The 15,885-nt window shown below is 44.6% G+C and overlaps 1 protein-coding gene across 1 annotated transcript; it reads right to left on the bottom strand.

Moving 5' to 3' along the window:
• Nucleotides 1-3,028: 3,028 nt before the first annotated feature.
• On the bottom strand, nucleotides 3,029-15,232 carry LOC109316307 (cyclin-dependent kinase inhibitor 1-like). Its single transcript, XM_019544254.1, has 3 exons — nucleotides 14,917-15,232; nucleotides 8,585-9,024; nucleotides 3,029-3,305 (listed from the first exon to the last, which is right to left on the bottom strand). Coding segments are annotated over exons 1-3 (510 nt in total). The 5' UTR covers nucleotides 14,919-15,232; the 3' UTR covers nucleotides 3,029-3,237.
• Between the last annotated feature and the right edge of the window lie 653 nt (nucleotides 15,233-15,885).

The following is a 15,885-nucleotide window of genomic DNA, read 5'->3' as shown; positions in this document are numbered from 1 at the left end:
TCCTGGATGTATTTATTGGCAAATAGTCAGTGTTTTTCTAATGGAGAAAACAAACCTTTTTCAATATTTGGTGCTCACAGAGTGGGAGCAGGAGAGTGGGTGTATTTTCAGGGTGATACGGCCTAGCAAGGACAAGCATTGGATTTTCATAGCACTAGGGCTAACAGCTGTTGTGCTGCCCTTACAGAAACCATTTTTCTTTTCCTGTTACAACGTGTCTATGGAAAGAAGAGGGGTTTGATGTCCATAGTAACTAGCTGCATTACATCAACTTCTGTAATGGAAATAACTAGTGCAATATACTTCTAGTGCAGCATCATAGTTAGCAGATATGTCAGAATACAGCCCATTAAAACTTCTCACTTGTGGTCTCACCCCTATTAAGTTGTGAACGTTTAGAAATTCTGTATTAGAGCAGGTAACAACTAAGGATCAAACACCAATGCCAAGTAGTTCACCAATCATGTAAACAATTGCTTATAAAATTCTCAGATTTTGTAAGGCCTTGCTTCAGCAAAAGTCCTTAAACACGTTTAACTTTATGCACATGATATTGTGCTTAGCTGGATCAGAATCTTAGTTAATACCTGGTCTTTTGCTATTTTCTGGGACCACAGTGTGAACAGCATACAATCTCCAACAAGTTATCATCATTTTCTCATGCAAAAAGAGGTAGCACTTTCCCCCTGTAAAAAAACTAAGTAACATTATGGTAACCTTGAAAATGACAGAGTTAAGAAGCTCTTTTTCAGAGTGCATGTCATACCAGTCAAAAAATAAGGCTGCTTTACCACACCACAGTGAAACAAAAAGGCACACAGAGTGTCACTGGTCTGATTTTTACAAACACGCAAACACACACACGATTGTGCAATCATTTTTTTCTTGAATTAAAGTCACACACTTGAAAATAATTGGTCTGTTTTAGTCACCAGCAACAGTATGAAAAAACCCTTCACACTGCATGTCAGCACACCAGTTTTGAGTACAGCTATACAAGGATGTCACCACAAGGTTAGCTAGGGTAAAAATGTACCGTGCCTCACCCAGTAACTTACCTTGTGGTAACTTGTTTGTGTAGCCACCCTGTCTCTTATAACAGGATCTCTCCATTCACAAACACGTGTGCTGAATTAGTTATTCACAATTCTTGTCACATTCTAGGTCTAATTTAGTTTCCAGTGAGCAAAACTCCCAAAGATTTCAGTAGGAGCAGGATTTCTGTCCATCATTCCCAACTAAGTCACTGCTTGAGAAGAGAAGGCATTTTTCTTGGGTCTTACTTGTCTAGAGCTGAAAATGTAGACTCTCATCCTGCAACATGCATTGCATATAGGAATGGGCTTAAATCACTACATTTTATCCTTGGGAGGAGATATATTTTGGTAGCTTTAATGATCAATTATTTAGGCCTAAGCATTAGTACTTTTAAGGGAAAAAACAAGATTATTTTGTCTTGATGTTGCATGTGATATCAGTGTGTACTTGCATATATCTCTTCCCCTGGCTATTGCCTGCACATATATGTATATGCACATATAAATCTGCTGTATGTGAGAAGCCATGGTTGATTTTGATGTAGCTCTCAGCCATGGTGTAAATGTCTAGAATGCGCAATCTGCAGAGGTCTTTCCAAACTTATTCATTAAACCCTGAAGCCTAAGTGTGTCCTCAGGCACCAAGATAATTTTGAGTGTCTATTTTATAGGTTTTTTTTTTACATGTTATACACTGACTACTATGTGTTGTAAAATTTCAATTTACCTAAACTGGTTGAGGGGGGAGGAAGAGAAGGGACTGGAGAAGGGTAACAGAAAGGAGGACATATAAAAGTTTGTGTATGGTACATAAAAATCTTAGAAGAAATAATCCATGCAATGCCAAGAGAGACTGATGATCCAGTGCTATTAATGGCCATTAATTTTTTTGTTGAAAAAACGACATTAATGGAATCATAGTTCGGGTACTAGCAAGAAAACACCAGCCTAGAATGTCATCTTATTGGCTGTGGGCATTACAAAACCCTGTAGACAATAGGCAAATCCTGCCTTGGTTTTCACCCAAGCAAACTGATTGACCTCAGTGGAACTGTAGAAGTGAAAATGAAGATTGAATTGCGCCCAGGAATGACTTGTAAACAAGGGTCCCCAATTCTATGGATGCAAGTGTGCATGCATATCTGTGTAGATGGACAGGCAGCACCAAATTCTCCTTAAAGTAACTGTAGCTGCCTTTTACCCCTGCAGGGAATTTACACACACAAGTTCTGAAATAAGTCCATGAAAAATTGCTCTAACCAAGCTGTAGGTGCAATTTGGCATCTAAAAAATCACAGGCTGAACTGGGAAATCTGAAAAATCAGACCCGTACAGTTTAGGTGGTGAAGCTTATTGAATGGATAAACCACTAAAACCAGGGAAGAGGCTGCAGATTAAGGGTGTGTACAGAAGTTGCTTTTTTCACCAATTAAAGCGCCTTATTGCTGTGACTTAACAGAAGTGCATGGCTTTACAGCATTTAAAAATGGGTACAGGGCTTTAAATTAACCCTTATTAAATGAGGTTTTAAATTTGAAGTGCTGTATTTTACAGCATGTTAGCAACTTACAGCACTTAAAATAACTTATGTATGGTGGTCAAATTTCTAACCAGTGAAGAAGCCCCAGGAAGTTGTGGAGCACCCCCTGCCTCCTAGCCTGGAAAGTGCAGGAGGCTCAGCGGCCTCCCTTCCCCACAAACCAAACACTACACTTCTGTCATGTTAAAGACTGCTATAACTTTATAGCACTATAAAAAGTGCTCCAAATTGCAGCCCTGTAAAATGTGCATAGAGCACTTCTGTACATACCCTAAACACATAACTATAAAAAAAGAATTAAACATGGTCCCAATTCCATGTTGAGTTGTCCAAATACAGTGTTACATGTGCACAGTTTAACTTTAGGTTCCCTGCTGTCCCATGCACAGAAGGCTGCTACTATTAGCCAGTTCCCAAGTTCGCTTACCAAAACACTGAAGATTAACCACTCTTAGTTAAAAGGGATTCCAGCTCATTTGGCTTGACATCATCCTGATGCTGTTTTTGTTGTGCTTGTAAGGCTTGCCATTGCTGCTTCCATGAATGTCTCTCTCTCTGATGCCCTAAGTGTTCATAGCTTGCACGCACAATTTCTGACCATCAAATATATTTGCCAGCTCTTTCAAACATCTCTGGTGCAGATTAACCCTGTGTTCCCTTTCAGAAAGCCACATTTTCTGAAGCAGCTTTTGTGTTAGTTTTGACTCTCTTCTTCGCTGAGTAGTAATCTGTAGAAGAACCAACAAGCAAACAGAATTAGAAACTCTGGGATTAACAAGTGGTGTTTGCAAGACTCTCTCTAGTCTCCCTGCTTTTCTAGTAGAGTCATTTAGGCTTTTCTTTTAACATCCGTGAGGGAACAGAACTAATACCTTTAGCATGTTCCATATAAAGCTGTGGAATACCAAGCAAAACAAAGGAAATGGGCTGGCGTTTATCCAGCACAGATCAAAGGACTTTGGATCCTCTTATGCAAGCTGAGCAATGTGACATTTTACTCCCTGACTTCTCAGTTTTGTGGTGTTTTCTGGTCAAAAATAGATGTTTTTCAGTACTCTTTTATCCTCCTTAAAAACAGACCCTCGGTGTAGAATAACATTAGAAAAATTATAGTTATGCTTGACTTCATTAGTCATGTTCTACTTTTGATGTTAAACTCTAGAAACAAAGACTACGACCTTGCAATAACACTGAGTATATAGTCATTCTGCACTGAAGAAAGGAGTAAGCACAAGTAGTTATGAGGAAAATACTTTGTATTTTTCATATGCAACAATGTGATTGCCCATGCAAAATTCAGATCAGTCTCAGCTCTGGAATCATGGCCAGCCTTTCATAATTAGTGGAAACATTAAACAGTGATATTTTTCTCCTGACAGAAAAACAGACAGGGCAGAATTAGCTAAAATGAAACCTAAATGTTTACTTACAGTTAGAGGTCCGGGATTCTTAGCTGATGTAAACAACTTCATTGACTTTTTAAGTCCAGTTAAACCAGCTGAGAAAGTGGCCCTTGTGATGCTTTCCATATAAGTAAACTGGTAATGTGTACAGCAAATATCCATGGAGACCTAATAGCTTATGCCTTGTATTCATTTCAACAGGGAATAATGTTGGCAGGCTTATCGGAATACTATAGGATTTCACAGCCAAAGTTCTGCAAAGTGTATTCTTTAGCCAGTTTCATTAAGAGTGCAGTTTCATTAAGAGCGCACTATGCCGAGACACCTAGGGTTAGCTTAGGGACTGGGATAGGCATATCAGCATGGTGTTCCAGCCTAGTCTAATTAGCTAAGAGTACATCAGTCCTAGCAGAGTGCTCTACTGTTGCTATACCATACTATGGCTTAAACAAATGTTTCATCTGAAGTAGTCCTGATTATCCTGGGTTTTAACCAGCATCAAAACACCAGGGGCAGCCATTTACATCCATGCCCTTTCCTGGCTGCATTTCTGCCCCTCTGCCAGTAGATAGCAAGTGAGAGTACACAGCCTGACAGGCTTGTCCTTACAGTGACTGGTAATTAAGGTGAATGACACACTATTAACTTAAATATGTACACGGCATTGTAGGAGGGAGGAAGTGATGGCACATTTTATCTTGCATACTGCACAGGCATTTAAAAGGGGACAATGGATTCCTAGAATTCTCTCCTCCTGGGAGAAATGCAACAACTGTTTATACCCTATATTAGTAGCTATACTGCTTCCGGTACCTGTCCTTTTAGTTCTACGGCTAAAAAAGGTACAAAAACCTTAGAGGTCTTCCAGGAGAACTGTGTGACATTACAAGGCCCAAATATATTGGGCTGAGCCAAGTCCTGGGGGTCTTGAAAACAAAGAAGTGTGTAAAGGGCCGGCATGAGAAGGTGGTGGCTGGTGCTGCATATAAAATCTCTTAGTTTCTTTTCTTCCATTTACCTCTGCCCTATGAAGCCCAATCAGAAGGCAGGGTGAGTATGCACCTTTACGCTAGGTATCAGACATTCAAAAAGCCCAAGCAGGAATCCATCTAAATTAGGTGGCTTTTTGTAAGCAGTGTAGTTTAGATCATTAGCGAGCAGAACACACATTTGCCTTTTGGTGGGGGGAGGAGGTTGGGGAGGAAATCTTACACGAGGTTCCACCATTTTAAACTGGTCTATGTGTGCTGAACTTCTGTTGGTTTATGGGTATAGATGGGTTTCCAATCACTTATACTGGTAAAAGAGTAATGTCTGTACCTGGCCTTATAGACTCTCTCTCTCTCTCATATATATATGAGAGGAGAACAAGCTTTGTGAACTCAAGTTCACTTCATCAGATGCTGTAAAAGGACATGCAGAAAGCAGGGTGTAAGAAGGAGGGAGAAATCAGAATACAAAGGATGAGGGAGCTCACAAAAGTCTGTTTGGTTTAGTTTCTGGCAAAGTTTAGTTAAAACCTAGCTATATCTGGAACTTCCAACTCTGTATTACTTGCATGGAAACAGAACATAGGCTGAACCAGTTGCAAGAAGAAATCAGTAGCGATGGGAAGAGAGAGAGCAGAATGGTGTCTGTAAAATGACCTGGTAATACAGCAAAAATCCTGCATTTTTATTGGTTAGCTCTTCCTGCCTAAGGATACAGATATAGTTGAAAAGCCTCAGCTCCTCCCACTTTGGTGGCTCCAATATCTACCAAACCTATGGTTGGTTTTTAATAAGGTGATGTTTATTTAACAGACCACAATCTGTCTTTGAAAGTTTAAATTAAATGCACATTGTGAGACCTTCAATGCAAAATGCTGCAGGGCTCTCCTTGACTTAATGTGATTACAGACTGATCTGAGAAATAATCCTAAACTACCTCCATCTCTAGAATGATAAAAGGTTGGGGTATGGCACAGAATCATTTTCTGAGTGTCATCCCACCCGATAGATAAATCCTGTCTAATTCAATATGCAGCAGAGAGCCCTGTTCTTCCCAGTTGAAGAGAAATGTTGATACTGTTGAATTGGTAATAGGAAAACTAAGAGTGTGTGTAATAGAGTGAAAGATAGATGGAAAGATCTTAAAGCTCTGCCAGAAAAGGAAGAATGCACATGTTTGCTGTAATCAGGTTTGTTACATCCAGAAGCTTTGGAGAAGGAATTGATTCAACAATATGCTTTCTCTTTTAAAAGCAAAGGTGGAAAATTGTTAAATTATGCAGATTGGTGTGCTGGCTTCCAGATCTCCTGTTAAACGGTTCTTTACTGGGGAAAATGTTCCTTGGACATCTGCATAATTTACTACCGAATGCCCAATCAGTAGCATAACAAGGGCACCCCAGGCACTGACAATGAGAGGACACCAGAATCTCCCCCAGGAATCTTTGTCACAGCAGGGGCAGCCCTGCACTGCCCCTTCCTGATCAGTATAACTAGTGGGTGAGGGCAAGTGGAATGGTGCCCCCTCTCTCCTCCTTCCCTCTAGGAGCCTTTGCCAGAGCAGGCATAGACCTGCTCTAATATGTAATATAGGGGAAGAAGCAAATGTGGCACTACTTTCAGCTCTGGAGGAGCCCAGTTACAGGGCTGCTGCTGCTGCGGTGGACTGATGCTGCTGCAGCAGTGGCAGTAGCAGCAGTTGCTTAGGAAGGCAAGTCTTGCCTTGCCTTGCCTTGCCTTGCCTTGACCTACTTGCTACCCCATCTGGCCTACAGTGGTTGTACCTGCTCACCACCCTGGGTGCTCAATGAGCTTGCTACCCCGCTGTGTCCAGCAAGAGATTTGCAGTTGAATAGTGACTCCCACATGTCACTAAGCTCAAAGGCAAATTCCACTTAAATTTTACTGTTAATTGGTTAAAGCCTGAAAAGCCCAATGGACACCAAAAGTGCATTTATTATGTACCATCGCCCCATCCTCTGGTTCTCTTTCCACTAATCTATAACCTACCCTTGAATACCTTTGGTGATGATGATGACTCCATCACCTCTCCTGGCAAGCTATTGCATTGCCTGATTAACTTTTGTATTAAAAAACATGTCCAAAATCTTAGTTTTTTTGTTTAAGCTGGTACTTAGTGTTCTCTGTCTCAGGCAGGCTAGAAAATATTTTGGTGACAAACTGTGACAAGCCCAGTAAGGACAAGTAAAATATCATCATTTAGGGGCAGATTTTCAAAAGAGCTCAGCTCCCTCTAAGACACCAACATGAGGAATCTGATTTTCAGACAAGTTTAGTGCAGTGTTCTGAGCACTTCTGAACATGTGACAATAAGCATCAGAATAGGAGCCTCTTTGAAAAAAACGTATATGGGAGCCGAACCCTTTTGAGTATCTAGCACCACGTATCAGTGTTGAATACCTGAAAAAGTGGCCCTTTCTGCCATCTGGCCAAATTTCAGACTGATCTGTCTCTTAAAAAAAATCTCTGGAGGCTTTTGCTGAAGATCATACACAAAATAATTCTCATATCTACAATGGCTTCTTCCTTCTGGTTCCTGACCTACCCTCTTCTGCTGTTTCTCATACTACGTTTTTTGGGTCCTCATACTACATTTTTGGGAAGACAGCACCTGATTAACTGTGGACAGCTTTAAAAATAAAATAAAATAAAAAGAATAAAGGGAAGTGGATACATGCTTGTGGTGAGACCCAAGTTCCCTTTTAAGGTGAGATCAGCTACCATATTTTCTCACATACTTTATGCCTTTGTATATAGCACATCTTTTTTAAGGGCAGAATGAAGAAAAAAACAACAACTTCCTTTGTTGCTAGGGAGTCAAGCCTACTGCCAGCCTCATGTGCTGGATGGGGTCCACAGACAAACCCAGTACCCCGGGGCCAGGCCATGTGCTGGGTCTGACCTGGTGCACAAGGGCCATGTGTTGGGTCTGGGCCTGCCTGCCATGTATAGCTGTGGAGCAACCCTGCATGGGTGGCTGAATTGGTGTGCAGAGCCATGTTGTCTGGCTGGGGGGCTCCCTGTGGGTCTAGAAATTTGGCAGTGGGGGAGTGCTGGAAGTGTTAATGAGCGTGGCTTGAAGAGCACTCTGGGACTGCTGCCACTGCTCCCTTACCACCAAATTTCTGGACTCATGGGGAGCCCTATTTCTCACATATAATGCATATCCCAAATTCTGCCAGCTGGTTTTGGGGGAAAGGTGCAGGTTATATTCAAGAAAACACAATATTTTTCTTAGCATTCCTCCCCCTCAACTACCTAAACTGCTTTCCCATCCCCACAACATTTTAAAGAGTAACCAATCATTATTTGCCTTGGATTGACTTTCATAAGTCCTGAACAAAAAGAAATCCCAAAGAAATCTGTGGCAGCTGCAGGTGCTCAGCACTTTCTAAAAATAAAGCCAATGGTATCTCATGTACACTGAACATTTTAAGGCTGCTACTTCTTGGCATCATTCATGCCATCTAATTTATCCGAAGAGTTGCCTGTGTGAAATCAGGACTGGTGAGAGGCCTATCAGAAGCTAATATCTGCAAAGCCCTGTCTCTGGTTTTTCTGGAGTAAGCAACAAACAGCAAAAATCTCATGCACCTGTGACGGAAGCCTGTCTTTGTTTCCTCGCTTCTTGGCTCTTGCCTACAATTTTCTTGGGAGCTTTGGATTTCTCAGTCAGTGTCACCTTGGCAAACTGGTGAGCCCTGGCTTCCTTGCCCATGGGCTGGTTCAAGAGCTGCAAGGGCTTGCGAGCTTCTCCTACCACACAGCTGTGGTAAAAGGCTGGGACCTCATGGCCCTGTAGCTCTTCCCATTGCAGAAGCCCCTCAGCTGGTATTTCTCGTAGGAAGTCAAAGTTCCACTTCTGCTTGGCTCCCTCTACACTGCTGCGCAGTAGCTGCTGGAAGTCCTTATGCAGCTGCTCGTGGTCCACAGGACCAAAGAGGTTCCTTCGCACACAGTTTGTCTTCACTGGTCTCTGCACCATCTTTTCACCCTTCTGCTGCTCTCCAGTGAGCCTAAAGATCAGCAATTCCCTGCCAATGACAGACCATGAAATATATTCAATTTAACAAGCATCATATATTCTTGGTAGGGATAGAGGGGTAGCTAAATGCACAGACAGAAGTGACAATTTTTGCTGAATCTGGCCCCTGAAAGTGTTCTACAGCCAGGACCTAATGCAAATGCACAGTTGCAGAGCACTTTAAAAGGGCCAGATTCCATGACAATCTAAACCCTCATTACATGAGGGTTCAGATGAAGGCACTTCAAAGTGCAGTGCCTCCATTAACTTGTCTGCATGTGCCAGGAGCAGGACTGGGCTGATGCAGCCCAGTCCTGTTCCTGGCACTATTTTCAGAATGGAAAGGGGGAGAAGAGGGTGGAGGGAGCTCGTTTTGGGGGTTGCCAGCCCACCTTGGGAGGGGGGACTCCAATCTATCCCCCACTCCAGCTCAGGCTAGGGAAACCCCAAAATGGACCTCCCTCTCTTCTTCGACTCCCCATCCTCCTAACACAACAGCTAACGTCTCTTGGTTTGGGAGGATCTGCCTAACCTATGGCACTTTCTGTGAAGTGCCATGAGTTAGAATGGGAAGCTGCACTTCTGTCTGCACCTTAAATGGTTGGATATTTCTAAGTCTCTTAAAGGAAGTGTTTCAAAACTTCTCCAAGTCTCCATTCCTCATGGAGAACTGCCCTTGGGATGCAGCTGGAGGCTGATATCTTACTTGCTATGAGAGGTGTGGGGGGAAGGAAAGGGAGTCCTTCCTCTCTCTTTTGTGTGTGGTTTACTATACAATGAGTGAAAGATGTAGGATCATTTATCTTGGAGTCCCAGGGGAACTGACTTTAAGTTCTTTGGGGTCAAGAGTGTTTGGTTATGGAGTGTCTCCTACAATGGGCTCTTAGTCCAGGACTAGGACTCATGGATTTTAACACAATATACCGTAAATAACAACAGGGTGGGCAAAAAGATATGGGGACAAGTGAGGCGACACAGGAGACAATGTGTGTTAAATATTCCAGTATGAAGGGAAGGGATTGAAAGAAATCTCAGGGCGGAAAAAGTGGAAAAAAATGGTAGTATAAGAGTGATGTAGCTGTGGTGGTCCAGAAATTATATGAGGGGCAAGGATTTCTTAGGGTGATACCTTTTACCGGACCATCTGAATTGTTGATCAGACCAGACAAAGAATTTCTTGCATTTGAAAGCTTGTCTAACTCTGTCCTAACCACACAGTTGGTTCAATAAAATATATCAACCTAAGAAATCCTTGCCTCTTGGAAGAAAATATAAAAGCCAGGATATAGTGGAGATGGTATCTCTCCCTTGGCTACTGTTCCTATTTACATTCACTATTTAAGTTGGAACCTGAACCATGCAGAAATGTAACCACCTCCCTGTAATTTTATTCTACCTTCTGAAACAAAATGTGCGTGTGGTATGGGTGAAATTCCCACCCATAGACAAAAATAAAAGCAAGCCTATGTATTTGATCCTGTCAGGGCAAATCCTGCCCCAACACCACTTGGGATTAAAAGCTTCCTATAAAAGAGAATATTTTGAGAGGAAAAGGAGGGACATGGTTTGGAGGTTGCTCAGGACTCTGACTTCTCTGTTTTAGGGTACCCCAGTGGCTACAGCATTTTCTTGGGTGGTTGGAAGCCTCAGGTTGAAATCCCTATTCTACAAGGAGCTCCTTAGCTCTAGTTCTGGGACTGCACTGACTCTATGCATGACTTTGATCAAGTCACTTAACCTCTCTTAGCCTTTCTTTCTTATTCTGTATCTGCAGAAAGGTTAAGAGAGGTTAAATGACTTGATCAAAGCCATGCACAGAGTCAGTGCAATGCCAGAAATGGAGCTAAGGAACTCCTGGTAGAATAGGGATTTCAACCTGAGGCTCCAACCTCCCAGGGAAGTGCTGTAGCAGCTGGGATACCCCAAAACAAAGCTGACCATTGGCGATGGATGTTTTGCTTGGGTCGCATCTAGCTTAAGCGTGTTCTGAGTATACCTACAGGAACAGACCCCTGTGATTAGAAAGGCAGGACAATGCTGAAACTGAGAATCTAGCTTTGCAGTTAGGGATCTGAGCAGCTCTTAGATATGGAGCAGTATCAATGCTTAGGTAACCTTGCACATACCCTTTCTTCTGCTGGGAGTGTCTCTATCACTCAGAACTATGCCAGGCTGTGTCATACTGAGACATGCTACCTCTGTTCCATCTACACTAGCTCCCACATTGGAAGTAGCATCACCAGCACAGTGTCTCAGTACAAGGCTGCCAAATGCCACAGTAGAGTGGCGTGGACATCTTCTAAGGCACTGAGGGAATTTTGCAACTTTAGGGTTAGGCACCAAGTGAGTGATAGTGCTTAAGCTACCAGTTATGCAGGTTGTGAATTTTCATTTCTAACTAGGAGAACTTTTGCAGTCTCTGCTCTTTCCTACGCCTGATGAAGGGTGTGTGTGCCCCAAAGCTTGTAGATAAATGCAGTAGTTTGTTTGCAAATATCTAGTTGGTTTAATAAAAGATATCACCTCTTCCACGAGTTTTGATCCCCTAAGCTATCAGTAGCACCTAAATGATAGATTTTGGTGCCCAAATCCTTTTGTGGCTCTAACCCATAGCTCTCAGTGCCTCTAAGGGGAGGCAGCTGCAAAATACAGCAATAGAAATAAACCTCTGGGTGGCGTCCAAGAGCTCAGAAGGAGACTGCTCTTCCTGCAATCATGTATCACTTTGCCCTGAACTGTTAGGATATTCGGCAGTATCGGTTGTCACTATAGCTAATAACAGCCACACTGCTGCTATGCTGCTTTTTCATCTGGTGCCAAACCTCCAGCGGTTTAAGTTAAGTTCACACAAAGGTAATCCATCACATTTGGGAAAGGAGAGGCAAGGCACTGAAGGAAACAATCTTTTGTTTTAGCAGCTTTTCTCAGATGAACGGTGAACACTTCTTTGATACAACTGCACCAGGATAAAATAAAAAACAAACAAACCCTGATGTTTCTCAAACATATAGGGCTTTGTGATAGTATTATTTTTGAATATCTTAAGTAACATTTACTAGACAGGAAACTGCCTTGCTTACATCTTACCTATCTTCTTTCTGACAGCAGTACTATTTTGTTTTTCAGGGGAAAGTATGGGGAACTTAAAATGAGCAGTTACGCAATAGCATCTCGCCAGAGAACGTTTTTCCTTCTCTTTGCCGTGTGTGTGTGTGTGTGTGTGTGTGTGTGTGTGTGTGTGTGTGTGTGTGTGTGTGTGTGTGTGTGTGTGGTAATTATAGAGGCTTTCATTATTGTGCATGGCTTGGGCATGGCTTGGGTAAAATCCTCGCTATAAGGATTTTACTCCTTGCCCCCTTTTTTAGAATCCTGCTAAAATTCTTGAGCCTAGGGGTGTATTGTGGCAATGAGATTGCAATATTAATTCTTCATTGTGTAACAGCCTAAACCTTACCTGCAAAAAATAAAACAACCTAAAATATTTTCTGTATGCAAAATGCTTAGAATTTGGAAATTCCTTGTGGTCTGTATGGTTCATTTCCTCCTTTTCTCTTGCATCCATTTTTTTTTGAAGAGTTCTATCAACTGTCAGCCTGACCCTCTTAATTGGTATCTAGCAGTGGCATTTCTAACTCCCCTTAAGTTTATCTGACCTCTTAAACCTGTTCTAAAAGGAATACTGGGCACATCCACACATGTACCATTATAGTGCAGTATTTTAGGTTACTGTGCAGTAACCAAAATTACTGTGCAGTGTGGTCATGTGCCTACATGTGCATGCTTGTACCACACTGTAATGCCTGTATGTGTAGATGCTGGTGTAAAAGCTGCTACGACTCAGTAATTTACTGCTGAGTAAATGCACATGTAGACATGCCCACTAAGTTCTGTGATAAAGGAATATTATTGATTTCCCATTAAAAGTCAAAATTTCAAATGAATTTCAAAACGGACTAGGTCTAAAAATGAATAGATGATGGTGATGATGTGGTGACACTGGAGTACTGCATCCAGTTTTGGGCCCCTCACTTCAGGAGAGACATAGATAAGCTTGAGTCCAGAGGAGAGCTACCTGCACAATCAAAGGTCAAGAGAGCACGCCTTATGAGGAGAGGCTGAGGGACATGGGATTCTTCAGCCTGGAGAAGAGAAGGCTCAGGGGGGACTTGGTGGCAGCCTATAAGTATATAAGGGGAGTGCACCAGGATCTGGGAGAACAGCTGTTCACCAGGGCTTCTCAAGAGATAACAAGGTCTAACGGCCACAAACTTCTGCAAGGCCGATTTAGACTGGACATAAGAAAAAATTTCTTTATTGTCTGAGCGTCCAGGATCTGGAACAGACTCCTCCCAGAGGTGGTGCAAACACCTACTCTGGACTCATTCAAGAAATGTTTGGATGCTTACCTTGCTGGGATCATTTGATCCCAGCAGACTTCCTACCCATGGCAGGAGGCTGGATTCAATGATCTCCCTTCCGGCCCCTAACGTCTATGAATCTATGAATGATTTTGGCAAAATAACTCCATGTTTTTAGGGGGATTTTACATTCTTTTCCTTGCTGGTACACACTAGTTCCCTCTGAATGACAAGGTGGGGGAGGGCATTCAAATTGCTAACCACACAAATGGTTACTGCACAATAAGGCGTCTACACATGCCTGACTGTGTAGCAACTACTCAGGCATAAACATAGGTGACGCATACAGGGGCACGTGCTCTCCCTGCTGCCTGTGTCACCGCTTGCAGGCGGTCACTGCTCGCCATCCTCCCTGCCTCCCCACCGACACCTCTGTGGCTCCTATGGGCGGTCCCCGCTTGGCTCACCACCATTACTGCAGCTGCTCGCCACCGAGGTGCACCTGCTGCGGACACCTGCCATTGCCCCCCAGCCTCAGGAGGCACACGTTGTTCATGGGTGTTAATTTGCTACCTACATCACGCAGATAGCACATTTACACCCAAATCGGCATAAGTCACCATAGTTACTGCACAATATGGGCATGCACGTGTAGGCACAGGACTGTGCTGCACAGTCATTTTTGGTCACTGCACAATACCCGCCATTACTGTGCAATAATGGGTTTTCAGACAGGCGGTTGTCCCTGCCAGGTGCTTTGCAGGGTTTTATCCATCCCTTGTTAAGGCCGCACTAAAGCTTCTGCCCCTGCTGCTAGAGCTGCCGGACTCCTGCAGTCTGCAAGCCCCTGGCTCGGAGTCGGGCCCTGGGCCGCGGAGGGGAAATCCCAGGGAAGAAAGAGCCTGGGCCAGGCGGGCAGGCGCTCCTCACGCGGGAGGAGGTGGCTCAAGGCAGCCCCCTCCCCCCACCCGCCGGCGCCGCGCGCCACTTCTCCCGGGCACTGGCGGGCTCCTGCGCGGGCGGCGGCGGCGGCTCGGGCGGGAGGCGGAGGCGGAGGAAGAGGGCTGGCGGGTGGGGAGTGTGCCGTGTAGTCAGTCCTCTTCCCCGCCCGCAGGGATCCCGGTCCCGCTTCCCGGGCCGGGGCAGCGCACCCGCGGGCCGTCACGGGGCCGCCAGCGAAGGGCGCCCCAGCCCGGGGGTCCCGCTGCCCGGTCAGGTTGGAGGTGGGCAAAGGCTGTGCGGGAAGAGCACCCTCCAGGGCTTGAAGGGTGGGGGTAGTAGGGGCTGCCCCTCCAGCCCTCCTTTTCTAGGGGTCTGATTCCAGGGTGCAAATTAAGGGGGAGCTCCTGCGTAAGAGAAAAGCCCCCCCCCATGGTAAGATTTGAAATCATAAGGAGCAGGGGTCTCCAATCAGACGCCTCTTTCACTTAGGTGGACTTTTTAATCAGTGAACTGGTTTAATTTTTTTGCAGACCCCCTCCTCCCAGCAGAGGCAAAGTGTAATTCAACCCTCAGATTCCCCTCCCCGGTGGCAGCTCACTTACATCCCTGCTGGCCTCTGCTCTTGGCTTCCCTGGCTCTGGCTTCGGGGGCTGGTGCCCAGGTGAGGAGGGGGAGGAGGAGGAAGAAGGCACTTGTTGCTTTCAGATGTCCTGGCAGCTTTCTGATGGCATCCAGGAGCTTGTCTTTCTCTCCATCCAGCTGCAATCAGTCACTGCCGCCTGCCGATGGCTGGGGAGGAGGAATGGCCAGACCTCTCCCTCCTGCTGCCCCTCTTCATAGTGTGTCTCCGTGCCTCCTCCTCCTCCTCCTGGGCTCTCCCTCGTGCAGTTTGTAAAGCTTTTGCTTCGCGGCTGATTAACTTCCACATTCCTGTCTCCTTTCCAGGTTCTCGGTGGCACGTGGATCTGCAACGTGACTGCCTCCCCCCGCCCCCCCCTTTCCATATACCTGGGGCTTGCCAAATAGGCCAAGTCCAAGCCAAACACTTGCAGTTGCTGACACAGAAAAGGGGAGGAAGAGGAGCATCAGGCCACAGGGTGGGGAGGAGATGGATGAGTCAGGACAGGACCGCGCCTGCCTGGGGTAGAGTTCTGCCGACTGTGGACATTATCATACAGGCAAAACCCTTCAGCGGAAACTTTTCACCCATCAGGCTGAAATCTAGTCAGCTAAAGAAAGAAATAGCTTCACGCAGCCCATCTCTCCCTCCTCCTCCCCGTGCACGGTTACATTGCCCTATTTTTAAACTCTTTTTTCCCGCTCCTTCAGGCTCATGAATGAAAGGCTGGCACAAGCCACAGAGAAACAGCTTGGCGGAGGAAAGCAGAGACACTAAGCAGGCTCACAGGGCTGTCAAAGAGACAAAACAAAACAGAGCTGAAAACAAATGCTCGTCATTTTTTTTTTCTTTTCCCCCTCTCAGAGTGCTTTCAAAATATAGTCGTTTAGGGGGCGCTTGCGGCAGCCCGCGGGCAGAATGAGCTGAAGTGGGATTCTTAAAGTTGCCGTCT

This window comes from Crocodylus porosus, unplaced genomic scaffold (assembly GCF_001723895.1).
Source record: "Crocodylus porosus isolate Cpor-Errol unplaced genomic scaffold, CroPor_comp1, whole genome shotgun sequence".
In the NCBI taxonomy this organism is placed as follows: Eukaryota; Metazoa; Chordata; order Crocodylia; family Crocodylidae; genus Crocodylus; species Crocodylus porosus.
The sequence above is the reverse complement of the archived record's forward strand: the minus strand, read 5'-3'. Positions and strand labels throughout refer to the sequence as shown.